We start from the raw sequence: 27,130 nt of genomic DNA, 5'->3' as shown, positions 1-27,130 counted from the left end.
GACATTCCCTCTCTCAGTACCCTGACCCAGACCCCATTATTTCTCACTCAGATAAAAACAAGTCAAACAGCTTCCTGTTGAAACTCGTCTTCCTCACTGAGCCAGCTCTAAGAAACATCTGCACATGCCACGCAAACTTAAAACTTAAAAATGGCTTATACTACTGAGCACATCCCTTGTACCTGACCCATACCACATGCTTTTCATAAATTATCATACTTTATAGCAATCTTAAGAATAAAATAATTATTATTTTAATGTTAGAGATAAAGACTCTTAGACTACTGACATTAGATAACTTGCTCAAATTCACGTAGCTAGTAAAATTCAGAGCAGCTTGACTCTGGACCTTATACTTTTTGTCAACTCAAAAAATGTCATGACTTCTGCTGCCGACAGGAACAACTCCCCACAATTTTATTTGAAATAAAAAAAGTTGCAGACTTTGAGCCATAGATGTTTGATCCTTACTCTCTATTGATCAAGAAGATATACAATGATCAAAACATACCAAGAAGATATACAATAATCAAATAATTTAGTAATATTTTAAATAGGTTTTTGGTTGAGGAATCACAATCTCAGGCATATATATTTGAAAAAAAGCTCCTATTTCTGCACTAGTGGTAAATCCACATGCCCAGTTCATCTGTGGATGTGTGGATCCTTTTTTCAAAGAACATATTAGAACCTCTGGAAGACTAGGTAAAATTTTTCCTCTCCAAGAAATGTCATGGGCTTCACAATTGTCTCCAACCCACTTCCCCTGTATCTCTTCCATCTTCGGCTCACTACATACTCTGTCTACTTCTTGTCCTGGTAGACAAGAAGGTCCAAGGCTCCAGGTCCACATCCTTCCAGGACACCAGGCTCACTCATGTCTAGAGAGTCTCAGCCCTTTTGCCGCAATTCTCTGCCTTCAGAACTCTGTCTACTCCAAGACACAACTCAACTTGTACAACACCGAGGAGCCACGCCTGACCCCATCCTGCCTGCTCAAGGCTGAATTTTCATAGTCTTTCCTGGCATGATGGGAGCCTCCTGCATTCCACCCTAACATAACACTGAACACACTGCAAATCAAAGGATGTGGAGATACCGGAAGGCTCTTCTCCCTCCAGATTTCCTGAGGGCAAGGTTGGGGCTTGTTCATTGAATCCCTATCACTTATCCCCATTCCTAACGTGTGGGAGGTACTGTCTGTAAGATTAATAAATGAATATCAATGCCAAGCTGGCTACTAAGATTACTAAATGAGATTAATAAAATTAATAAATCTGACCTGGGGAAGTCAGTTCAGGAAAGTGCTACTATCCCTAAAAGAAGCTGTGTTTCAGTGTGGGAATGGCTGATTATCCGTAAGATTTAGAACTCGCAAAGTTCCTTTGCCAAAAGCAGGAGACAAATAATATCATAGGAGTTGGAAGAGCTGAGCTTAAGCCCTGGCTTTCCCACTCACTGGCTCTGTAAACTTGGGCAAGTTGCATCCCTTCTGTTTCCCTCCATTTTTTTAGTCAGTTGGTGCAGGAGAGGAGGAGCTTCTGGTTTTCTCTGCTGCAACTTCATGACTTGCAAAGGTATAGACTAGGGTTGCCAAGCATTTACTGACAAGGACCAGATAGTAAATATCCTAGGTTTTGTTGGCCTATTGCAAAACAGGCAAATAAATTCTGCCAGTGTCATACGAAAATAGCTATAGACATCAGATAAAAGCTTGTGGCTGTGTTCTACTAAAATTTTATTTGCAAAAAGGGCAGTAGATTCGATTTGTCCCATGGAGTTGATCTACTGTTGGTGTGGATAAACTCATCCATGCCACTACGCGGCTCACAGAGCTTGTTACAAAGGTATAATCCGGTGACCATCCCAAAGCCTCCGAGGGGCATATCCAGGGCTCAGGGAGGATTATCACTTCCCCACAGGAACTTGGAAATGGGAAAAAGAGACTGGTGGTTGAATGTAAGAATGAAATTCAGGGAATTAGAATGTAAACATGCAAAGGCAAACAGAAACACCAAAATGGCACCCAGGATTTGGAGGCAGATTTATTTACCTTAACAGGCACTGATCAAAATCATTCCCAGAATATCAGGTCCTGATCTCTGGTGGTCTAGGGCTTATATGAGATAAGCAAGCAGGAAGTACAGAGGCAGAATGGCTTGTTAATTGGGGATTGGTTCTTACAATATGCATCATAGTGACCAGCTGTGCATCACAGAGATCGGCCGTTATAAGAGACAGGAGCAACCAGAACTGCAAGAGGAACTATTACCTGGGCAACTAAGAAACTGAAGTATACTTGCTGTGGGGTGGGGGCACTTTCTGCTACAGCCCTACAAAGTCAACTGATGGAAGATAATTCCCAGCACAACTGCCATTCCTGCCCCTACCAGAACTGGATAAAATATATTTATATATTTAAGAAAAGAAGATGTCCTCAAAAAGAGGGTCAGGCAGGGATTATAGAATAGAGCCATTAAATCCAGTGTCCACAGGGTTGGGGAAGAAGATAGCTTTGCCGGTGAGGCCTCCTTAGGAAAATGACCAGAGGGGTCAAATGCTGAAATGCTCCTGATCCTGTAGGAAAAGTCATCCTTCTCCTGAGATGAACAGAGCAGCCTCCTATGGCAGGCTGGTCCTGCTCCACTGTCAATGCGCTCCACACCCTCGGCTAATTCCTCGTGCACCATGCAGGTCTTTCTCAGGGACATTGTGCCCTGTGACTATTACTGATACTTGCAAGCAAAGAGCAGCCGTTTCTCAAAACAAACCAACAAAGCAGCTTCCAATTATGATTTACATTCCCATGTAGCTTGCCAGAGACAGAGAATGTGCCTGAGAATATGTTAGCGATGTTTCCCTCCGAGAATTAAGACACTGGCATAATCGAGCAACCCAGGTCCAGGTGCTGCATAGCCCTCTGAGTCAGCAGGGCAAGTCCCGAACACAGACCTGAAGCCATCTCTGATCTCCAAAGCAGGGGCTGTGGGTGGAGGGTCTGGTGTGTGTGAATCTAGCCAGGCCTCTCTGACATCACGACTTACCCCTCTTCTGGATCAACTCATTTTCACCTGATTCACCTGATTTCAAGTGCTTCTTAGGACAACGAAGCCAAAGAGCTTGGTGCTTCAATTTTCTGTTTGCCTCCCTATGCCTATATAGCAGGGAAACTGGCACCCGATTTAATTAAGTAATCGAAACACCAGAGCAAAGTAAATAAGAGCAACAGCCAAATAACCATAGTGCCAATTAGTGACTGGAATAGTTGCCACAACACAGTGCAATAAACAGTTTGGGTATTCAAAAAAAATATACACTATAGCATGGGGTAGGATCAGTGTTGTCCAAAATATGCTAACTCTTGCTCTATTAAGCTGAAACACAAAGGTTCAGTATAGAAGTCAGAAAATTCTTAGGCACAAAAAAGAAAAAAAAAAAAGGCAGTGAATGGTGCCTACTAATAATATGCTTAGGGTAGAATACAAGAGTGCACCAGAAGGTCAGCACCTGCTTCCCTAAATCCTGCCAGGAAATACAAGGCCAAGTACCCCAGCCCAAGAAGGAAAACAAAACTAACCACAAAGAAGCAGGAAGATGAAGTACCTCCTTTCCCGTCAGAAGCGACATGATCTGTTTTTCTCCTTCTCTTCCAGAACTTGTAACCTTTGGGTCATCTCATACCCAGACAAGACTTGGTAGAGTAATCAAGCGCCTAGTTCCCAAGGAGAAGGCTCGCTTTCACATCTGCCACGCCTTTCGCTGGGAAGGCTATGTTCAGTTGCACAATCCAGAATCCGGAACTAAATACTATATGCTCTCTGGTAAATTATCAAAATGTAAACCAACAGCTACAGAGGAGACCATCTGAAGTGCCAAGAATCTTAGCACTGATTTTAGTGAGAAAGAACATCTCTCCCTGCTGTTAAGTCTGAAGCGAGGGATCAGCACTGACTGCAGTGTGTTCACAAACACGGGCAAAGATGATCATGCCCTTCACTTGGAATTTCCACATAAGATTATCGTTTAGTGCAGACATGTAGGAAGAGAAAATTGTCCTTTTCTCGGTTTTCCTAAGCATTATAATTTGGGGACTGGGTTAGTTTCTCTGACCACCAGATTACTTGGCGACTCTATATTTATTTCCCATAACATTAGAACAATGCTGTATGCACAAAGAATACTCAGGAATACCTGTCTAATGACAAAAGGTGAGCTCCACAATACCAATCCCCATGAAAAACCTGGCCTTTCCAATGGACTTGGAAGAAAATTGCTACATGGCAGAAATTTTCTTAATAACTGTACTTTATAGTCCTCTATTTTCTTATAAAGAAAGCTATTATGTATTCTACATCAAAAATTCCCCAGGGCATAGTAAACAGGCATATTTTTCTACGGTTCCTCAAAGCACGGGAAGAAAGAGCAACTTTGCTCCATTTGTACAAATTGATAGATCACCTTTTGAATTCATGCTAAGCAGCTAAATGTAGCAGCAGACTGTCAAAAACTGTCAAGTGAAATAATTATTGATTGGTGCATTAAAATTAAAAAGATGAATGTAGGTTAATAAATGAAGAGGGCTTGAAGAAAAAGCATATAATCTAAAACTGGAAAAATCAGACAGCAAATCTGCCAATCAGGCCTGTCAGGCTTAGAATGCAAGATTAAAAAGAAACCAATGGTAATAATGAAATGAAAATCAAGTACACAGTGGCCTCTGTGATAGTCCATGACACTGGACACAGGCTCCCCTGATGGCCTGGATCCCACCTTTCTCTCTTTTAGGCTCTGACATTTATGTCAGGGGCTTGGGATGAGATTGCAACTGATGGACACCCGCCCAGGGACCTTCACAATAGTGAAGGACTAAAGAGTGGAGGTCTTCACCCCAGGAAGACCCCCTGGCAGCCTGGATGAGGGTGTCCAGCCCCATGGCTTTCAGTTCTACTGTCTCCATTTTGGCAACACTCATGGCTACATATCCACTGGGCTGCAGATCTGTATATCTAAACTAAGGCCTAGGGGCTGGAGATTTAGCTCAGCGGCACAGCGCCTTCCTGGCAAGCAAAAGGTCGTGAGTTCGATTCCCAGTACCGGAAAAAAAAAAAACCCAAAAAATAAAAAAATAAACTGAGGCCTAACATCTCCACTCCTCAGAGTTCATAGAGATGTCACCAGCATGGTCCCAGCTTGGCCCTGAACCAGTCTTTTCCTTCTCAGTGAAGGACACTGTTATCTACCTAGCAGGTATTTTGCATTCCTTTCCTTACCTGCTGCTTCTAACCCATCCTCAGCTCATCTCTCCTCCTGTGATACAGAACTGAAATCTGCCTCTGTCCATCTCTCTCCCCGCCACTTCTCATCTCGGTCACTCCAAGAGCCCCCACATGGTTTCCTGGGTTGATTCTCTGTCCACCTACAACCGCGCTCCACACAGCATCAGAGTGACCTTTTTAGAACACAGTGGATGCTATCATTCTTTCATTGAAAAAAAACTTTCAATGTTTCCTGTAATGAGTTGAATGGTAGTGTCTCCCAAAATTGTAATTCTATCCCAGAATTTGTGAATATGACCTTGTGATGAAAAGGAGATCATTGCAGAGGTAAGTAAGGATCTCGAGGTGAGATCATCCTGGCTTTACCCAGTAGGGCCTAAATCCAATGACCAGGACTCTTTTAAGAGACAAAGAAGGACACAGTACAGCCCACAAGGCTCTTCCCCTTCTTCACCACCTCCAGCTTCTAGAAGATGGGGGTCCAGCACCTTCCTAAGGTCTCTGCAGAGAAGTCCATACCATCCCATGAGAGGCTTTCCCTGACTCCGCCAAGTAAAATAAATTCCCAGCCCCAGTATCACTCTCCACTAACACACCCTGCTCTATTTTCTAGTCCGGAACTACTTTGCTCAATTGCTTGTCATCTGTCACCCCTCAGAAAAGGTCTGCTCTGTGGACAGGAAGTTAGATCATTTTGTTCCTTGTTATATCACCTGGGAAAATTAGTGACTTATCAAGAGCCTCTCTCAAAATAAAAAATAAAAAGTACTGGGGAGGTAGCTCACCGCAAAGGCCCTGGGTTCAATTCTCCCTCTCTCTCAGTGGAGAGACAGAGAAAAGGAGAAAGACAGACAGACAAACAGACAGACAGAGACAGAGACAGAGAGAAAATGAATGAATTATTTTTGTAGCCTTCCACCAAACTGTGAAAAAGTCACATGATAGGACCACGCGGATGTACTGGCTTAAGATCTTTCTCTATGGTACATCAACCACATTACTAGTATTTTTGAGAATATCACAGGTTTACGACTTCTCCAACTCTTTTGTATTAAAACCCAATTGATCAAGATTTGGTTTTTCTACCTTTGCTAGTTGGGTCAACCTAAAGCATGCAAGAGTAGACCTAAATCCTTTACCTATGGGCCATGTGACCTTAGATAAGCAGTGGCCCCCTCCACCCTGTAAGCAAAAATGATACAACCTGCTCTATCTACAGGGCTGCTAGGAGAAGCAGCTGAGGTAACTTATCCAACAAAGTCATTTTTTGGCTACTGTTCAAGCCAGAAATGGTGCCCTTAGAGTAACTGCTAGAACCCAGACAGGATGTTCTTATCAAGCTCATTTTGCAGACCGTCAAATGTTGTGCAGATGTATAAGAATATGTTTGTGCTCAACACACCCCGAGAATAATGGGCTTCTCACTTCCAAACTACTCCTGCTCTGCAGACCTCTTGATACAAACGCTAAGCAGAAGCCTGGGCTTTCAAGGTTGCTGTTTGTCTTTACCCAGTCACACATGTTCCCCCAGATGGACCTCCTTTGTCTCATGCTGAGCAATTTCTAACAGATAAAAATCAGGCACTATCATCAAGACTATGGGTATCTAGCCCTCCCTCCGAACCTTGATGCTACAAGTTCCCACACATCATTTTTCCATTATTTCAAAATAAAATATATTTGAAGCATGGGCCAGGTATATTTGCAATGTTGACTTAACACAACTCAACATGCAGCCATGTCGTGATTATTTTTAATAGATTGAAAAATGTTGTCTGCTGTAACTCTTCGTTAGTATTTCTTTTACCAGTTTTCCTCAGATGTCCACATTCTCTCAATTCTTAATGAATGTGGTTCTTACAGACTGTTCAAGAACAGAGGACTCTTTGCGGATCCGATGAGAGCTACAAACTTCTCCCCAGAGAAATATCTATACATACAATGTCATGCTGTGCTACCATTTCTGGAAAAGTTCAGAGGCCAGAAATGGAGAACGGCCAACTGCCTTCTAGCAGCGGCAGGAAAGGACAAACTTCGCAAAGCCCCCCGCCTGCTCTCCTGCACACAGTTCTCCTTGGAGCCAGCCTGCAGGTGAGGTGCCAGGAAGGTGTGTTACCTTCCAAACCACCCAGCATGGACTCAGGCTGGGAAAAGGAGAGAATGGAGGCCGCAGCTCCAAGCACGCCTTGCTCAGGCCCCTCCGGACCGGCCACAGCAGGGAGCAGTCAGGAATCAGCAAGATGAGGTATATGCACGAACCACGGCCTCCTGGTGCTGAGAAAGGGCTCAAAGCCCAGCAAACGGGAACGATTAGAAACTTTATGAGTAAATGAAATATTGAGTTTCCAGTTTTACTAAAATGTTCTGTTTTAAATTCAAAGTGCATTTATACGCTTGGCATGTGTGAAGTTACAAAAGAAAAAAATATATTTAAATGGATGAAAGCCAATGGAAGGGCTTACTGATTATAGTCTAATTACAAACAAGAGGGGTTTTTTCCCTTTCTGCTCAATAAAACAGATTCTGTACATGAAGCCATCTAACGATTGCTTTTGTTGGCTTTGTATACGTGACTGCTGAGCTCATAGTAAATAATGAAAAAAAAAATCCAAAATAATTGGAAAAATTTACAGGCATGGAAGGAAAGCATGTCATGTTATAGTCTCTGAGTCAAAACAGTTATCCAGCCTGACTGCATATCAGCTTTACCAAACAGTAATCATATTTCCTACAATAAAAACTAAGACATTATTTCTTATGTTCTTTAGTAAGTCAATGCATCTAACTCACTAAGGCTGAAATATATTGATGGTTGTGTTTTTTTTTTTTTTACTCAGGGGATCCAGTGTAGGTAGTTACAGGTTTGTCACTCTGGTCCCAAAGATCTGTTATGTTTAAGAGTTTAAAGCTCACACATGCGCAGGCACGAGAGCACAAGCACACAAGAATTCTCTTCCAAAAAAGGAGCAAGGCATTTTTACCTAGCAACTCTGAATGTATGTTATCATGCATAAAACTGTCCTTATTGTTGGTTTGCTACACTTAAAATATTCAAGGCTATGTTCTTATAAACATTTATGCACACTTCTCAGAAATAAGGGAGAATTCTACTTACGGATTAAAAGCCACTGCCATGATTTACAAATTATTTCAACTAAAAATTCTAAACTTTGAGTTATTTAAAGTTATCTTCCAATGGGAGAGGTCATTCCTTCTAAGACAGAGTGGCATACTTTATTACTTTTATTCCTATTTTAAGATTCCAGGTACACCATCTCTAGGGACATTTACACTTATAAAAAGTATATTTGTAAATTAAAAAAAACCTGTCTTTGTGCAATTGAGGTGAGTCCAATTACTTACAGCCAGCTTGCAAAAAATCTACTACTATAAGTTAACTACCAAAAGCTGTAATTATTACTTAATCCTAAAAAGAGGACAAAGAGTCAAAACTCAAATACGATCTTTCATAGATAAAATAAAATTGTGTGTGTATCCCCCCTTTAGCTAAACCTTTATTTATACATGTAGCAAATCTCCCTGCGTAGGCTAAATTTCCTTAAGCTTTTCTGGACAAATTCCCCTCATTCAACAGAGTAAGTTCCAATGTTTAGTCACAAAAGAAGCTCTGGAGCATTAAGATAATTACACAATTTTAACTTCTAAGTATATATATTTTTAAAATTAATAACATAGTGTACTTCCTTGCTTAGAAGGAAATTTAAATTACAAAGAATCTGACTTTTCAAAATTCCTGAACTCAAAAGCCATTAAAAATCAGCCCACAAGCCAAGTAAATCTTTATCACAGCACAGCGTTTCTACAGTATGAAAGTCTCCGGTGATCCTGCAATTCCAACTGCATGTCCAATTTTACTCAATGGTGCTCTTTAGCACAAAGCTGAAGCATGTTGATTCTAGTACAAATCATAAAAGAGACTATGAGGAAAGTTCAAAGTAACCTCAAGCATGATGACTTCATGTTCAAAAGATTTTTCTCATGTTAATAACATTTCGATCTTTCCCTCTGTCTGACTCACAAGCCTCAGACTGAAGTTTTGCCCCATCAGCTTTTCCAGCCAGGTGAGGAGAGGACTCCACTGCCTTAGGCACAGAGTGAGCCGTGGACCCCTGTGCAGGGCAGCTTGTCTAAATTTGTGCAAACTTCATAAGAAACTGGAACAGGCAAGGAGAGGGAAAGAAAAGTCACTAAGTCCCGATTCCTCAGTGTCTGTGAACAGAAAGAAAATTCGTGAAGTCTCTGAGCATTGTTTAGACATCTTGATTAGTTGGAATTTCAAAGCCCACATTCTTCAGATTCTGTGGACATCTGAGTTTCCTTCCAAGCATGTATAGCAAAGAAGAAGAGAGCAGATTTTCACGATGTTGGCCTCTACTACAACTCAGAGTTCACCCCTACAAATGGACTCTCCACCAACAAAGAACTACATGAACACCCGGCACATGCGACCTCATGGATGTGTTAGAAGCAGTCACCTAAAAACCCCAATGGGACAACTACTCAGCCCTGGGCTGTACATGGACTGCAGTGACAACCATTCAGAGCTAGGCTCTGTGGGGATCACAGCAGCCAGGCAGTACTTTCTTGTTACTATTCCTGGTTTCTCCAGAGAAAGAAAGTGAAAAAGCCCAGACCAACCTAAGTTCCCCAAAAAAATGCTGCACCTTATCTTAATGTCTGACCTGTTACCTACGTTATGGTCCACTTATAACCAGGCAGAGCAGTGAGAGCTGCAATCTCAGCACTCCAGGAGGCTGAGGAAAAGAGGATCAAAAGTGCACACCCAGCTTGAGTAGCTTAGCAAAATCTTGTCTCAAAAATTAAAAAAAAAAAAAAAAATACTGGTGGCTGACAATGGAACTCAATGTGAAGGCCTTGGGTTGAATACCCAGGGCTACAAAAAAATTCACTGAAGATCAGGCAGGCAGGATGTCTAAAATTACTAAGTTTTGGAGAATGAAAGTGGCTATGTGGTTTTACAACACAACCTGTCAGAAAATACAGCGGAAAAGAAAATTCGTGTCTTTTTTGCTTTAAGTGGTGTTCTTCCTGGGATATGTTGGACACTGGACTCCTCTACAGCCTTCACCAGTATGAGAGTTGAGTTTTCTGTTTATTCAGGCTCCCAGAACTGCTATTTATTACTCCACTACTACATGTTTTCATTCCAGAGGAGTGTGATTGTTAATTTGTTATTGCGAGTTTCTTAAGGAGTCAAAACATCCAGAGAAAAGCTTGAACTACACACAGCAATAAAGGCTAGAAAATGTCTCAGCAACATGGAGATGACTCATGCTGAGGAGACAGAGGCTTCAGAAACTCTCCCCCATTTAAGTCAGGGTAAACTGGTTGAGGTGAAACAAGCACAGCTCCACCCAGTTATCACATCAGAAACCAAATTTAGAAGATCTTCTTAGTTAAAATAACTTGTTTGAAACTCTTTTTACCTTTCCCAGAATCAGTGAGGTCAACAATCGCTGGCACCCGTGGAGAGTTAGCCAGAACCTACTACTTCCTCATTCTGTCCCGTAATATTGATTCGTGCCCACATAAGGCAGAGAACCTTCTCCACACAAGTTGACTACGTTTACTCCAACATCTTCCTGCGCTATTTTAACAGAAAAAAGAGGGGGAAGGGAGCATTTAAGTAAAGTGTAAATAGGTCTAAGAGAAAAGACTGAATAAATACAGATCTAAAATTTTCAGATCCAAGCACCCAAAGAGCAAATTCTTACAAAAGGCTGATCGGTAAATATTTGCTAAATAAAGGAACTGATATTTCTCTGCCCCACAAGCTGGCCAGTTTCCCTCCCCAGGATACCCATGTTCCTTCTCCTTTTGGTCATAATATAGGGCTCCGTCATCATACTAACATGGCGCCCTAGGAAGGTGCTTCCTACACTCTATTCATGGGTTCTGTCCAATAACACTGAGAGATTTTTATATCTACCTTAGTGACAATGCTAAATTAAAACGCTAAGGTAGAACTCTTTGAGGATCGTGGCAATTAGCATTTTTAAAAGCAAATTACTAAGGCCTCTTGAACGTGATTCTGTAGGACAAAGAACAATCTCTTAACAGGGTTCTACTTCAGGTGGATCTTCAAAGAGTTCAAGCGCTCTGGAGGCTAATTACACACCAAACATGCTTGCTCTTTGGTCTGAACTACTATGACAAGTAGTATAAAAGCTATCCTTTTCCAAAAAGAAATAATAGTTTTAAAAGACAGTAATTTACCTTCCCAAATCCTTCTCAGTTCTGAAGTTACTGCTCTGAGGTTATATTATGTACGGAGGGTTGTAAACATAAACTGCCAAGTCGAACCCCCCCAGTCAATTAAGTTAATTAAGTAAATTAAGAGCAACACATTCAAGATCTTCCAAATTGTTTAAAACATTCAAATATCAGTAAATATAGAGCAAAGAGATGCATTAGATATGATAAAGAGCAATAATTTGGGAGCCTGACATTGTTATTAGAAAAAAAAAAAAAACATAATTCCAAAGTGGGATTTGGGGGCTGGGGATTTAGCTCAGCGGCATAGCGCCTGCCTGGCAAGCGCAAGGTCATGAGTTCGCTTCCCGGTACCGGGGGAAAAAAAAAAAAAAAACCAAAGTGGGATTTGATGTTGAAGATTTCAACCAGCATCTCTTCCAATTCTTTTAAGATACCAAAAAATAATAGTACATACTCAGTAAATAGGGTTCAGAGAAGACACTTGATACAAATAGGAAGACCACTACAAGTTACAAAGTATTCAGAAGAGATAGTTTTAAATCTCTTAAGTATTCATAGACGAACTTGTAAATGATCCGATTATTTCATGAATGAACCAGAAGAGCGTATATAATTATACTTTACATAATTTTATAACACATATAATAAGCTGCATGTACAGGCTTCTAAAGTGCTTAAAAACACATTTTTATGTGTCTAACAGTTATTAGGCTGCACCATTATTTATATTAGCTTTAGCGTAGAAAAGCATTTCTTTATAGACGTTACTAATGTAAATATGAACTCAATGTGGACAAGAATCTAGACTCCAAAATGAACAAAACTTCGCTGCACCAAAAATGAGAAATCCATCACTGAGACCATTTCTTCCCTTCGCCAAGCAGATGAGCTACTGAGCACGAATGTAATTGAAGCTATAACTGAGCAGCGGGAGATAGTACCTTCATTCATTCATCCCACGTGCATCTCTCCACCAGCTACCACACTCCAGCACAAGAAATCTGCAGGGACAAATGTGGAGGTCACTTCACCTAGACCCTCATTTTGTATGAGAAGGTTCTGAAGCTTCCAGAAGTCAAAAATCTTAAGCATGCTGTGTTTATGACAGAGACAGGGCTGGAGAGGATAATGGTCCCTTCCCTGCCATGCCACCCTGGATGCTGAGAGAAGGAGAAGGTCTCCAAGGAGAGGACCTGGAGAAAACAAGGTATCTACGCGACAAGACAGATCAATGAATGACACGGTCAAAGGAGCTGTGTAGACAGATACTTGGGACTGAGAGCAGCAAGCAGGGAGGTTCATCTGGACTGCAGCAGTTGCAGAAACCTTTGTGTCCTAGAGAGGAAAAGCCTCCTTCTGGATAGGGACAGCAGGGTACAACATAGACAGGGGAGGGGAGGGATCTGGAGTAATATGAACAGAGCTGGGTGGTCAGAAATAAACAGGATATGTAGAGGCAAAGTCTGAGACCTGGCGTAAAAACCAGGCTCTGCCACACTTTCTGCAGCCCTAGATTTTCCTCCCGCCCTCCCCACCACCTCCATTGCCCATGTGCCTGCTATCTCACCCTAAATGCAACACAAATTAAAAAACACCAAAGAAGAGAGGCGTGATAATAGTAAGTAGTGTCAACAGCACTTTCTAACTGCCCAGCGCAATCTTCTGGGACTGGTATACACGCTGATTCATGTAGCCTGTACATGGAGGACCGTCTCACACTCTTCAGAGGAAGACACTGTGGCACAAAGAATTGGCCAAGAAGGTCAATGGTGGGGCTGGCATTCAAACCACAAGTGACACACAATTCCGGTACAACCAGCTACAACCAAACAGCCAGGCACAACCTTCCAAGAATGGTGGCAGCTTCTGTGTAGCTTGGCTGCCTCCTCCTCATCACCTAACTTTTACTCCTTTCAGTTCTTCCAGCTCTCTAGCCCTAACCGCTAAGGATCCTTTTTTAAATGATGTTTTTATTTTTAATTGACTCACAATAATTGCACACACTGATGGACTATGGTGTGACAGTTCAATCCGCATAACTGCTAAGCCTTGTGAACATGTTGTTGTACCCCCTTATACCCCATTAGGGTTGATCCACCCAGAAGGTCCTGCAGGAACCCTCCACAGCTCAAATGCTGCAGGCTTCTGAGAAACTCTGAAACAAGTCCTTTTACAGAATGATAACTGCCTCCTGGCAGCTGAGAACAAATTTTAAAAACATCCTCCCTTGCTGTCCAAGTATCTGGTCATATAGTTTGTTATCGGCAGCACAAGGATTAAAAATGATGACCTCTGTCTCGTCTCTTTCACCCGTATTCTCCCAAGGTGTATATTTATATGTCTTGCAAACCAGCCAAAAGGAACTTCAAAAGGAGCCTTCCTGTGGGGTGCGCCGTGAATGAATAACGGCTGGACCAAGAGAGCAAAGAGAAAGTGAGTCATGAATATTGTGTTAAATATATAAGCCTTCTCTGGCTTTCTTTGAAATGTTTTCTCATCTAAACTTGGAGCTGTTGGCTTTTGTATTTACTGCAGCCAGGACTCTGGAGCCAAGCTCTGAATACATTCAAAGCCAGTATTCTTCGGCTCAAATTTGAGGCACTGCAACATGTACAGCCTACATCCTTTTTACAATAATGCAACTTAAATGAGGCAACGACTGAAATGACTTAACCAGGGAGATGTGGTTTAGCCCCATGTTGCAATGCAGCTCACCCCTGTGGAGAGGTCTCAGAGCTGGAGACCTACCAGCAAGTGGTTTATGAGGACCTCATAGTTCCACATTATAATGTGCAGCTTTGCGTGCTACTAACTAAAAAGTCCTCCTTTTAATTACCAGTAGCAATGGGTATATTTCATTTCTTTCCTATGGATTCTGACCCTCCCAACTGAGCCCTGTTACACTATCAAAGGAAGACACTTCGAACTTAAATCCAGTTAAGGATATGTACGTGACACACTTTAGCAATGTATCTGACACAGAGTAGGTACTCAATAAATACTGATGACTTTCCTCCCTTCTCTCCAAATGAATGAACAATCCACCTAGATCATCCCGAAGGCAGCTTTTTAAAGAACTGGCTTAGACTTTCTGCTGCAAAATAAAATCAAAGATCTTTGCATATTAAAGGAAATTTGTTTCCTCTTGATTACAATTTAAGTGGTAACATTATAAATAAAAATCCCATGACAGGTAGAAGATGTCTGAACACAAAACTTTCTGGAGTTAAAAGATAAACCAATACATATATGTAGTAAACATGACATAATATAAAACAATATATACTTGTATAAATTTTAATTCTAAAAGTATATTAAGATGGTTACAAGAAAACCCCCTACCTTTCTGAGGAGCCGCACATACCAAGCCTGTTCACAAATAGCCCCCTACATAAGGGTTACATTCATGCCCACAGCTCTTTTCTAATAAAATTTTCCCTTAAGTCCTCCTGTTGTGAACTTCAGTTATTGCCTTCCCACAGGCCACACACAACCACACATATCCTTCAAAAGCTAATTGAGGCATTGAGAAGTTAAGCACGATTTATTCAAGGTCAAATCTCAAATCAGTGGAAAAGCCATAAATACAGCCTTTCCTCAGCTTAGTGTTTTAGAGGCCGGGCTAACCTGCAGGGTGAAGTTCTGACTTCTGATGGTTGTTTTCAAAATTCCCTTGAGTATTCCAAAGCAGCTCATGTTGACGAGATAGAAGGATGGAGCTTTTAACAAATTTCATTAGCATTGCACAATTTCACATTCCCGAGCCCATCGTGTGTGCCAATTGGTTCTTACCAGATGCATTTAAATTCCCTTAAAGACACTGCAGCGCTAACTCAAACCTACAAATGGAAAAAGGCTCAACAGCCTAAACTATCTCCTACTTCTTCCTATTAAATGCAACAGAGTCACAACGCATCCTAAGCAGTTCATACAAAAAAAAAGAGCTGTGGAGTTCTGAGCTGTACTAAACTACCCCAGATCTCATGCTAAGATAAGACCCACATGAACAGTAACAGTCCAGAGAAGGGAGAAGACAAAAGTAAAGTGCAAGAAGCATTCAAGGGACCAAAACCTCAAGAAATACTGAGCCACACTGAGAAATGAGGGCACCAGGACTGTCATTTAAAAAAAAAAGTTCACAAGCATGTGCAGATTCAACAGATAGCAAGAGGAATTTTCTTCTTCTTCTTCTTCTTCTTCTTCTTGTTTTTTTTTGTTTTGTTTTGTTTTTTAATAAAAGGGAGGTTATTCTTCTTGTTTTCAGGACTTTGAAAAATAAACCAGATCACCTGGAGACTGCAGGGCTTTGGTGCTGGGTGAAGGCAGCCATTCTGCAGAGAAACCTAATCCCAGAGAGTTCCACATCCTTCACTTTGTGCCAGCACACTCCAAGACCACTGGACCCAACACACAGGCATTTATTTTTCTGGTATCTCCACATCATGAAAAAACTCATTTGCCATTTACTTTTTATCTAATCATGTTGACTGTTTTTTCTCTGGCTTTTTCTCCCATCTACCCCCACCCCACCTACACTGGCATTCTCTGTGGTCGAAGAATCTGTTTCAGTATTAGTGTTCAATATAGCAAATGTCAAGTAAACACTCTACACATTTCCTGTGCTATTTAAGGCATCCTAAGCAATTATTTGCTCTAAAGTATTAAACTGTACATTTTCTTAGCTGGTGCCAATTCCTCTAGTAAGAGCTGTCGCTCAAAAGAATACTTAGAATACTCAAACTTTTAAATCAGTGACACACTGATGCTACATTTGCCAAGATGCTTCTAGTTCCCATATTTTTATAGCACGTCTTGAGACAATGGACAAATTGCAACAAAGTGTCCTGTTTTTCTCACATTTGGAGGTTCACTGGTACATTGTTTCAACATAAATTTGTTTCTAAGCCAAAAAACAAGAGATAGAAGATAAAAGTAGACACATACACTTTGACCGCATTATTACTTATTCTTAGAGACCAAATAATGATCATTGGAAATATCACTCCATTTGATAGAACTTCAAATCATACAGCTGGTTCCTAAAAGAGTTCCCCAAATCATTTCTATAGAGGGTGCACACTATATTTACATATACAAATACATGTAACTATAAAATACATATGTAAATGTGATTATGCAAATGACTATATAAATTTACACATATAAGACCTTATAAGTGGTTTTTTTTTTTTTTTTTTGAGGTACTAAGGTTTGAACTTGGAATCTTCGCAGTGACCTACATCCAAGCCCCAACCCTCTTTTTTCTCAGTTTTGAGATAGGGTCTCACTAAGTTGCTCGAACTGGGCTGGAGCTTGAGGTCCTCCTGCCTCAGCCTGCCAGAGTGCTGGGATTACAGGCATGCACCCATGCATCCAGTATATGACACTTTTAGATTTAGTTAGACGTGGTTCTTCTTCATCTTTGTAAATTATTCATATGTTTGTAGGAATATGGAAGTAACTTAAACATAGCATAGTTCTAAGTCCCAAACAGCCAAGCTTGCACTAAAATGGGAATCTTCCTACTAAATAGTAGAATCCTTAGAAAAACTTTTATGCAACAGAGTTTGATTTGCAACCAAAAAATAAACGCCTCTTTACTCATTAAAAAAAATTACAGCAAATTATTTGAACATATTTTTCATACTGATGAAAGAATTCTAGTATTCCTGCCAAGCTAAAATCCATCTTGCTTTTAATAAACACTACCAGGTATTACCTCTTGCTGAAAAACTGTATTAAAATATTAAGGGACAACAAGGACGCATTATCTTAATGCAGTCCATCCAATGGTTTTTTTCATTGTGTTACGACTGCTCTCATGTTGATTGTGAAAAAGCAGTAAATGTAACATGTAGGTCATGCTATGGAGGGCTTCATGTCTATAAGGTTAATACAGGTAAATTCTAACCAGACAAGCTTGTAAGGGGTCTGTCAGCAGAGCCGGTCTCACTCGGTCAGTTTGTTACGATCCCTCAACGGCACACCTTACTTGGGAGAGGATGTGTTGTTTGAGGGAAGCAAAAATCCTGTCACCTCATGAAGACTGCCCAGTCCAGCCCAGTCCCAAGCAGCCCGTTCTCCTTCCCTGACATCTTCCAGCAGGTCTGACTGGGTTCTTTTCTGTCCCCACAATGGGGACAGAAAAGAGGGAAGGGGTCAGAGCAACTACCAAGCAGGAAGAAGAGAGGAGAAAAAGGAAGGAAAAAGAGAATGATCTGACAAAGTGTTTTTGAGCATTGTGGTTAAAAATATTTTTAAAAATTTTTTTTCTACAGCGGTTACTTCTATGGTGAGAAAAAAAAAGTGACAAGATTGGGGATGTCTACAGGGGACATCAAGATAGTGGTAATTCAAAAATCTGTGTGGAGAATGAAATGAGTGTTCACCAAATCCTTATTCTTTGTAACATTTGTTGTGTGAAGATGTTTTTGAATGTACTCAATATTTAATAAAAACAGGTTTTGAAAACAATCTTGAAAGTCTCACCATGGTACCAGGTGGTAAACAATAAATTATATTCATTAGGAATCTAAGGGCTGAGGTTCAAATGGCAGGAGCTAAATCCCCATCCTACCATTCACCACCTCTGTGACCTTGAGCGAACTACTAACCGAGTTCCTTATCTTTGAGGTGTAGATAACAAAGACCTATTGGTTGACTGTGAGCATTAAGTGATTATACAGTGACTGACACATTCTTCATCCCCAGTATGTCAGCCGGGCATCATCATTATTAAAAGACTAGGTTCTCTGCACTGTGACCTTCTTGAATATGTACACTGTATGTTGTGTTTTCATCACAAATCTAGTAAATACTATTTGCTAACAATGACTTCTTGGATAAGAAAATCAATAATGAGGGCTGGGGATTTAGCTCAGCGGCAAAGCGCCTGCCTGGCAAGAGCAAGGTCGTGAGTTCAGTTCCCGGTACCGGAGAAAAACAAAACAAAAAAAAAAATCAATAATGAAAATCAGCTCTTGTAATTGAAATTCCAAATGTCAGTGTCAGAGGTACCCAAATAAAACGGAAGAAACAGTGTAATGGTTCCACAGTAAGAATGTAAAGAACTTGAATACCAGGAACTTTTGGGGGGAATCTCTTTAATATTAGCAGTGCTGGTAGTCTTGTAGAAGAGAAGACCAGAATTCTGTCTTGGGGTGGTCTACAATTCAGCAGGACCCTAAAGTACAAAGACATCAATCATTCCCCAGAACTCACAAAATACATTCATCCCGAATTTCTTACATTGTCCAAGAATAACAATTAGCAAAATTCACTTATGCCTTGTTAAAAGCTGTCCCTCAAATACCACAGAAAAGGAAATCAAAGATTAATTTGTTGGAAGCCACGAGCCACAACTTATTCAATTTTATTGCTCCCTCTTAGCCTACTGCCTTGTACACAGAAATGGACAGAATTAACTGAAATGTAAAACAAGCAAGTTGGACAAAAAGATGTCCCTTCTGATTTTAAACTTTGTGAATGACAAACTGACTAAATCATTGAACTAGCATGGAGAGCTAAACACAAAAATTTGCCACTATGTTAATGGACTTGATTGAAGCTATTTCTCTTTTCTTAATTTTAATTAATAGGACCGTGATCAACTCTCTGTTTTTGATTTCAGTGTTTAATTCTATTACCATAGTATTAGGACTCTTCCTACCCTCTAGTTTTCAGAAACATAAGCCAACTGAGAACTCTGAGAAACATAACACACTTCAGAGCTAGAGGAGTGAAAGACATTTTTAAAAAAATAATTCCTAATCTTCAGTATATTTACTGGGCATTAGCGTTATTTAATACAACACCTCTCCTGGGAAAAAGGAACCAACCTTAAAATAAGTTTTCTAGGAATAAAGAGATCATTGCAACTGAAAAATACCAGAAGGGTATAACCTTTATATTATTTAGCAATTTAAACCTTATAAACAGAAAATGTACTTTTAAGATCCTATCACAGCCACAGACCTGGTGAATACATTTTAGGAGATACTGATTACTTATAAGAACAAAGGAAAGTCCAAGCTGAAGGATTAAATTCTCCTCCAAACCAGTCACTCACGTCCTGTGCTTAAGTCACAAAGTGTTTATGAGTCGGCTGTGTATCAATCCCCTTTCCAGAGAGCAAAAATCCTAATCTGCCACAGTGCAAATCAAAACAGATTCATCAGCATTTTGTGTCTATGAGATCAGCTCCTCAGAAGCCATTAGCCAAGGTAACTTGGACGTGGAGAATCAAGACACAAAGATTTGAAAGTCAAAACGTTTGCTCTTTCATTTTCTGAGCCCCGTGTAGGAGGAAAACTCTGAGTTAAGGAGAAAAGCAAGAGTGGGACCAGTGTTCCTTCACAGAAGCTAGAAATAAAGAAAGCAGGCACAAAACACCTGGGTTTGCTTTCCTGCTTCCTTGCTGTGACTTTAAAAAAAAAAAAAAAAAAAAGATTAGCTAACCGTCAAATAAACCTTCAGAGCAATGAATTACACACAGACTCACAGACATACTCACACAAGAGAGCAAAGCCAATGCTATTTAAATATCATGAAATATTTTCCTAACCATGCACAGATGGAAGTGAGGACTTTTGTGCCAACTGCCTAGTTCAGAAAGTTTGCTCTATTTTTAATTATCTGGTTTAGAGGACCCGTTTGTGATTAACTTCTGTGTTGGACGGCAAAGCAAGTAAAGTTCTTGACCCACACCAAAGAACGCAGAGAGAAGCTTAATTATTTTTAAACAGTGAGTGTAACATTGTACACCACGTGTAGGGACAACTAATTTGTCAAAGACCTGTGGACGCTAGTTGTAGCTTGAAGCTGGGAAGTGTATCAGGAGAGTAGAAAAATCCAAGAGGTCTTTAGTAAGTGACATCAAAATGAAGTTGTTAATGACCAGTAGGTTTTCATCACTGGGAAAGAGCAATGGAGTGAAAAATAGAGAGGAGGACAGTAATGGTGTTTAAGGACTGATCTGAGTGCAACAAGTTTCAGTTTTGAGTAGGAGTGGTGAATGGAAGATGCCAACAACTTTTAGCACAGGAAATGGACTCAGCTGCAAAGAGAAGTTGGTCAGGAAGCTCAAACCATAATATCCAGAATCACACGCGGGAATTGCTGAGCAATGAAATCCCAGAAGAGAAGTAGAAAGAGAAGCAGCCATCTAGCAATGAGGAAAGACGGCCGAGGTAAGAAGAACAAATAGGCTGGGACTTTTATTTTTGTAAGGGCTGTGAAATTTTTCAAGTAGTTTTTAAGTAAGAAAACAATAAACACAAGTACAAATTAGTATAAACAGAGAGAGGAAATAAAATAGAAGGCAGGCAGACAAGAATTCTGAAGATAGAAAAAGGTTAAAACCTAACGGGCCTTTATTCCTAGAGGATCTTCCTCTTGATCATCAATGTTGTAATTTTAAGATAGCTCACTGTATTTATTGCCACCCATGGTGGTATGCACCTGTACTCCCAGCTGTTTGGGAGGCTGAGGCAGGAGGATCACTTGAGTCCAGGAGTTTGAAACTAGCTTGGACAACATAGTGAAAACTCCCCATTTTTTTTTTTAAAAAAAGTGAATATGCTGTATTTTAGTCAGTAATGTATCTGGAAAACCTCAGTCTACTGAATCATATCGAAGTATTTCAGGAGTAATAGTTAATGCTTCCTATTCCCTAATAGTTCCTTTACTACTTTCAGATCTCTTTTTCCCCTGCTTTCTATATGTGAAAGAAAACACATGATGCCTGGCTTTCTGTGTCTGTCTTACTTGATTTAACATGATGTCCTCTGGTTCCAGGGCCAGGGGAAGGTGGGCCTGACCAAGGCAGGATATATGCACGTATGGAAATATCCAAGCGAAACCCACAAATGTGCACAATTAACATGAGTTAATAAAAGTAAAAAGAAATAGTTGTCCTCTTCTAGGCTTAAGAAGAAAGGCTTTCTGACTCAAAAAATAGTTAATGCTCAAAATTATGACCTAAGTCATTGATTCTGGACTCTTGAGGCCAGGATCAATATCAGAATGAAGGATCTGGAGTGTTATTTGTTTGCAGTACTGAGAACTGAACCCAGGGAGGGACACATTTCATCTCCACCCACCTCCCTTTTTTAAGATGGGCTCTTACTAAACTGCCCAGGCGGCCTTGAACTTGCAGTCCTCCCAGGGAGCTGGAATTACAGGCATGCACCATCATGCCCTGCTTTGATCAAGAGATATAAAACCAAAAAAAAAAAAAAAAGGCACCTACTTTCTCCTGTGGTAGTGCAGAATGGAGAATCAAATCAGGACATCCCTTGCCAGGAGCCCTTAATTTTAAAGCTCAGATGCTTACACCACTAATACTGGCTACTCGCTTTTGGTTGGGTTGGTTGACGTGGCCAGACCCTCCAAGAAAAAGACGTTCATATTTGTGGGCAATTAGCGAAATTCAGCAATTGGAGGCAATTACCGAAGTCATCATGAGGAGAAGAAAAAAAAAAAGATAATCTGTTCTAGAGAGACCAAAATAAAGCTGACTTCTATGATTATATATATATTCCTAGTCCTCCTCTATTATGCAAATAGGTGAGGTATGTGTATGGGTGTGTGCACGTCGGCAAGAGACTAGAATTAAAATAAAACACAGCTTTTTAAAAAGGCACATCTACAACTAAATTATTTATAGTGGCAAATGGCTTCATATTACCAACTTGGTATTATTACTGCACACTCTGGCTGTGGCTTACAAATGTTTGTGTTTCATTTAGAAATATTTCTACTTGCCGTAACACTAGCCACTGTGATGGGATTTGATCTGTGTCTTTGTCTATGATACAGTCCTACAAGATACGTAAATAGGAATCCAATTTTCGTTAGGTCACAGAAAGCAAAAATATGATTGTCAGAACAAGAACCGCTTTCTGTGGGATACTCTAGTTAAATGAAAGACATTCAGCTCGAATCAGTTCCTGTCTCCATTCTCCAACACACAGCAGATTTATATTTCAGAAGGTTTTTGACAGAGAACAAAATGTTACTGAAATCTCTCTTCCATTCCTATTGTTCCACATAACATTGCGCGGGCTGAACTCCCAACCAGGGGCATACATTGTCAGACTCTCTTCACACTTGTTCTATTCTAGTTTATCTCTGTTACAAACTTTCTGTTTTGACCCTTTCCTGGCAAAACATTACTATACACCTTTGAGTTCCCTTACAACTTGTAAGGAAGAAAAAGACAAAACTTGTGCTTTGATGCTGTACGCCTTCAGGCACCCATAACTTTTTTTTAAAAATAAGCCCTGCTATTTAAATCAGGGATAGAACATTTTTTAAATATCTGCTTATGTAAACACTAGAAATCCAGGGAGAGAATTCTTCCAATCCAACAATCCACACATTCCTACACAAAACCAATCACTGGCATATTTAAAAGCTGGAGCTGGGGCGAGAGACAGGCTAGAACTAGCAGAAACAAGTCTGTGCAGGATGAATTTATCCTCTGGTGCCTCTACTCCAGGTCACCCCAGGATATGGCTGTGGGCAGCCACGAAGATGGAAAGAATGGATTGGTGCCTTGCTTCTAGCAGGTTGGTGCAAGGACTTCCTGAGAGCTCAAGAAGGAAGTGCTGTTCAGCAAGTGACAAAAGGTGAGCGGCTAGAAGCTGATCAAGCAGAACATTCAACAGGGTCCGGGCCATGAATGACTAAGCCTGCACCACCTTAAAACCATCTGGAGACAGACTCCGGACAATGGGAGAGAGCAAAAGCATTGGCTCTCAGGGGACGATGTCCAACAGGAGGTCTCGGAAGCTGGGTGTCATCCTTTAGGGTGGCCCACAATAAAATGGTGACACATTATGCCTCCTGGCGAGTTCATTAAGACACCAAGTCTGGAGGACTTCCAGCGAAGATCTTGGGGCAAGAAGAGATGTCCACCAGCACTTTCTGTTCTGTGACCTGTTAGAGAGAAACATTCTTAGCTACTCCGACACCAAGCAAAACTCCCCGCCAGGCTGTAGCTCCTCGAATCCTGGACACAAAGCTGTGAAGAGATTGAAGGCGGACGCCTAAGGGGGGAGACCACCTTTGTCTCATTTGCAGTCCCTCTAATGAGGTTTTCAGTTATAAAGGCTTCATTCAAGATTAAAAATGAAGCAGACTCTAAGTATGTCTGCAATAACAGCTGGTGACCTGCTATCAGATTACTTTTGCAAGGCAAGAAGAGGCTTCAGTTACTACACAGGCTCTGGCATCAAGCGATGGAGAGTGTTTTCACTAAAAGACCCATCGTTAGGTGTTCTAGGACAGGAGACAGTTAATTATCATAGAAGCAATTCATGCTCTGTGCAGATGCAAACAGCTTACAGTGGCTCCCACTGGCCCAGCAGGCAGAAGGCTGATTTTGCAGGTGGCTGGATAGCTTCCCCTCCCTCTTTCTGTAACATCCACGAGAAAGACAGGAAGGACCTACATGTGGGAATTGATCTGACTATGTCTTCCCATCCACACAGCAAAGGACTTCTCAGAGGAGATGGCATCAGATTTCAAGATTCCATATACAAGATCAATTTGGTTTTCTGACATTTTCAACCTTGCTGACATGGGTACATTAAAGAACTACAGCTCTAAGAAGCTCAACCTTAAAGGTGCAGTGGCTGCCAAAGGAAATCACTTTCCCGCCACCAAGGCAACAAGTTTAGGCTTAAGCACTCCAGAGACATCTAACGTCTAATTTTATTGAGAAATAGTTCAAGGGGTAACTACAGATTGCTTATATTCAAGGAGCTGGACCCCTTGCAATTCTTCATTTTTCCAGCTGCATCTCAAAATCGCTCTGTGGGGCCAACTCCATACACCAAAGACATGTTTCTTTTGGAGGGGATTGTTTGTTTATGAATTTAGAGACCCAACTGCATAACGCCTTGGGTTAGCTGTCCAGGGGATGGGGAAGGGAGAACCACAAGACAGAAAAACCAGGGCTCTTGCACTGACCATCTGGCCATTGGAACCTAGTCCAGCAGTCTCAGAACCCTTAGTTAGGTTCTGTTCTCTCTTTTAGAGACTGAGGAAGACACTCTGTACTCAAGGAGTCATTATGATGATCCACTGAAACAATGTATCCAAGGCCCTGTGCTGTGTCATCGTCAGCCCAGGGGACCCATGACACACTAGCCACTGCACGTGGTCTGGAGAAATGTGGTTATTAAAGCTGCAGTTACCAAATCAGAGGCTCAGACTGCAAAACACAATCGAAGGACATGGGGAGATCTGACTTGTCCCATAAGAGAAACAGGCAACGTAGGACATGCATCTCAGTGATGTCTTTGAAGACTATAAATATTTGAAATGAACAAAGTTCTTTTTTTTTTCTTTGATTTTTAAGGAAATCATTTCCTGAGGCTTCAGGGCAATGAGTTAAATTAAGTGCACCACTTAGAGACAGTAACTTTGAGATTAGTCAGGTCACCAAATGTTTTCTGTACAGCAAGATAGCAAACAGTTAGTGTTTGTTCATTTTCATAGACGAACAGCCCTCCCACCAGGGCTTCAAGATGATGTGAACTGTGAATCCCAGTGTTTTGTCTGAAGAAGGCTCATAAGCTACTGGTGAGACTCTTGTTTCAAGGTCACATTCAGAAACAACAACTTCAACAACAACAACTTCAGTAATAACAACTTCAACAGCTCCTCCTTCTTCTCCTTCTCAGTACTGGGCATCAAACCCAGGGCCTGCACACTGAGCTACATCCTCAGCCTTGTTTTATTTTGTTTTTGCTTTTGTTTGTTTTGTTTTTTTAAGATGGGCTCCGACTGCTGATCTCCAACTTGTGATCCTCCACCCTTGTCATCGTTCACCTATGCTAATGTCCAGGATGACTGAGAGAGATCTATAGCTTGCTAGGAGCAAATAAAAAGTGTCTTTCTCCTTTTGTACCTGTTTCTTCAACTAGTTAAAATAGTACTGTGCTTCTGGATGATGCTGAGATGGGAAAAAATACAACTTCTTCCTTCTGCATTGTAGAGAAAGGTACAAAGGGTTACAGAGGCTTAACGAGAACAGAGAAGCCAAAGGAAAGCACCAAAATTTGGACTTTGATGCTTTTACCAGATTTCCTTTAAACGCAATAGAAAGCAAGGTTTTAGGAAAAGAGATTGAACAAATAACCGGCTCATCTTTGCTGTCAGTACAATAACCGATAAACTTGTCTTCTGGGCCTATGACCACTTATAAAAGAAGAAAATAAACCAAGCCAAATGGCTGTGTTCTCAAAAATACCAGCTCAGAAACCACAAAGGCAGCAGCCTGGGGAAAATATTTTTTCCCAGCTTCTTCTATAAAGGATATCTCCCCAAAAGGACCACCCACACATGGGGTCACACTTCATGATGGGGTTGCGGTGACCCAGGAAGTTCTGGGGTGAACTGGAGATGAGAATCCAGAAAAAAGAAAAGTAATCAAAGTCAAATTCATCCATAGTACTTTTTGTCCAGGCTTGGAACCTGGCAGAGCAGAGCAAGGGAGAAGGGCTTTGGGAGCACTTTCTATGGTACACTACAGGGGACAAAAGGGCCAGGGTCTTAGCTGGTAAATGTTGGGCTCCCATCTGCACACCTGTCTGAGCCTCTGATATATGGTCCTTCACACCAACTATCACAGAAGGACCTCCTTTATCGTCAAAAGCATCTTCCCCTGCCCAAGGTAACTCTGAGACAAGTGCCTATGCAAGACAGAGGAGTGACTGGCCCCTTGATTGTCACCTCAGGGAGCTCAAATGCCTTCCTACCCCGTCAGCGTCATGCTTGTTGAGCAGGGCTATGCAGGGCAGATTTCAGGGTTCCCCATTCCCATCACAAGGCTCCCCTCTCATGTGGTAGTTTACCCAAACCAGAGTCACCCAACTCAGAATCCAGAAGGACTCTCTCTCCCTGATAAAATGAGCTCCTCAGGGTAAGTTTCTCACCAGGAACTTTGACCTGAATTGGTAAGATGGGTCCCAAGAGAGCATAAGGGACTCTGTTCAAAGCAGAGGGCAGATGCTCCACACATGACCCTCAGATTCCTTCCTTCATCCCACCCAGGAGCTGTGCTTCTAAGAATCATCATGTGCTCACATTCAATGGGAATATTTTCAACACAGACAGTTTTAGACATTCAAAAAACAAAGCTGGGGCTGGGGATTTAGCTCAGCGGCAAAGCGCCTTCCTGGCAAGCGCGAGGTCGTGAGTTCGATTCCCGGTACCGGAAGAAAGCCAAAAAAAAAACCAAACAAACAAACAAACAAACCCACTTTTCATGTCTTGAACTTCAATAGTTGTAGCGTTAGTGTGGCTTTATGTGTAATACTATCAAACTTAAAACTGAGCAAATTCAGCATTTTATTACATGGAGCTTTTATTCCAGAAAATTCCTCGTAGGACCTTTCTTTATCCTCTCTCCTTGGCACAGCCTTCTCACATATTTTTATCACTTTTCTCACCAATTGTCATGGTATACAAAGCCACTCAAACAGCTATCGCTGCTTGTTCCTACACTGAGGTCCCCTACATGTCATGTGGCTACAATGATACAAGTGAGGCTAACTAGAGAGGATCACATCCAATCTGTAACCCAA

The 27,130-nt window shown here is 41.1% G+C and overlaps 2 protein-coding genes across 8 annotated transcripts in view; one reads left to right on the top strand and one right to left on the bottom strand.

The window, feature by feature from the left end:
- The window catches only part of Atxn1 (ataxin 1), a 399,577-nt gene that overhangs the window by 355,486 nt on the left and 16,961 nt on the right, over positions 1 to 27,130 (bottom strand). Inside the window, exon 1 of one of the 7 annotated variants that reach the window (XM_013503815.1) lies at positions 3,578 to 5,066. The exons of 4 other annotated variants lie outside the window; for them this stretch is intronic. The gene's annotated coding sequence lies outside the window, so the exon portion shown is untranslated. Of the gene's footprint in view, positions 1 to 3,577; positions 5,067 to 18,620; positions 23,475 to 27,130 lie in introns of those variants that run through there. 2 more of the 7 variants (XM_013503817.1, XR_001231023.1) reach the window with 2 other exon arrangements.
- LOC106146531 (translation initiation factor IF-2) overlaps positions 1 to 27,130 on the top strand; it is a gene marked incomplete at its 3' end in the record, with an annotated part of 215,984 nt that overhangs the window by 172,906 nt on the left and 15,948 nt on the right. Inside the window, 2 exon segments of the mRNA XM_013503765.1 lie at positions 23,035 to 23,164; positions 24,029 to 24,204. Coding sequence (XP_013359219.1) covers positions 23,035 to 23,164; positions 24,029 to 24,204 — 306 coding nt within the window.

Source organism: Chinchilla lanigera, unplaced genomic scaffold (genome assembly GCF_000276665.1).
Source record: "Chinchilla lanigera isolate Chin_1 unplaced genomic scaffold, ChiLan1.0 scaffold00082, whole genome shotgun sequence".
NCBI classification, from domain to species: Eukaryota; Metazoa; Chordata; class Mammalia; order Rodentia; family Chinchillidae; genus Chinchilla; species Chinchilla lanigera.
This window is presented reverse-complemented; position numbering and strand designations above follow the sequence as displayed.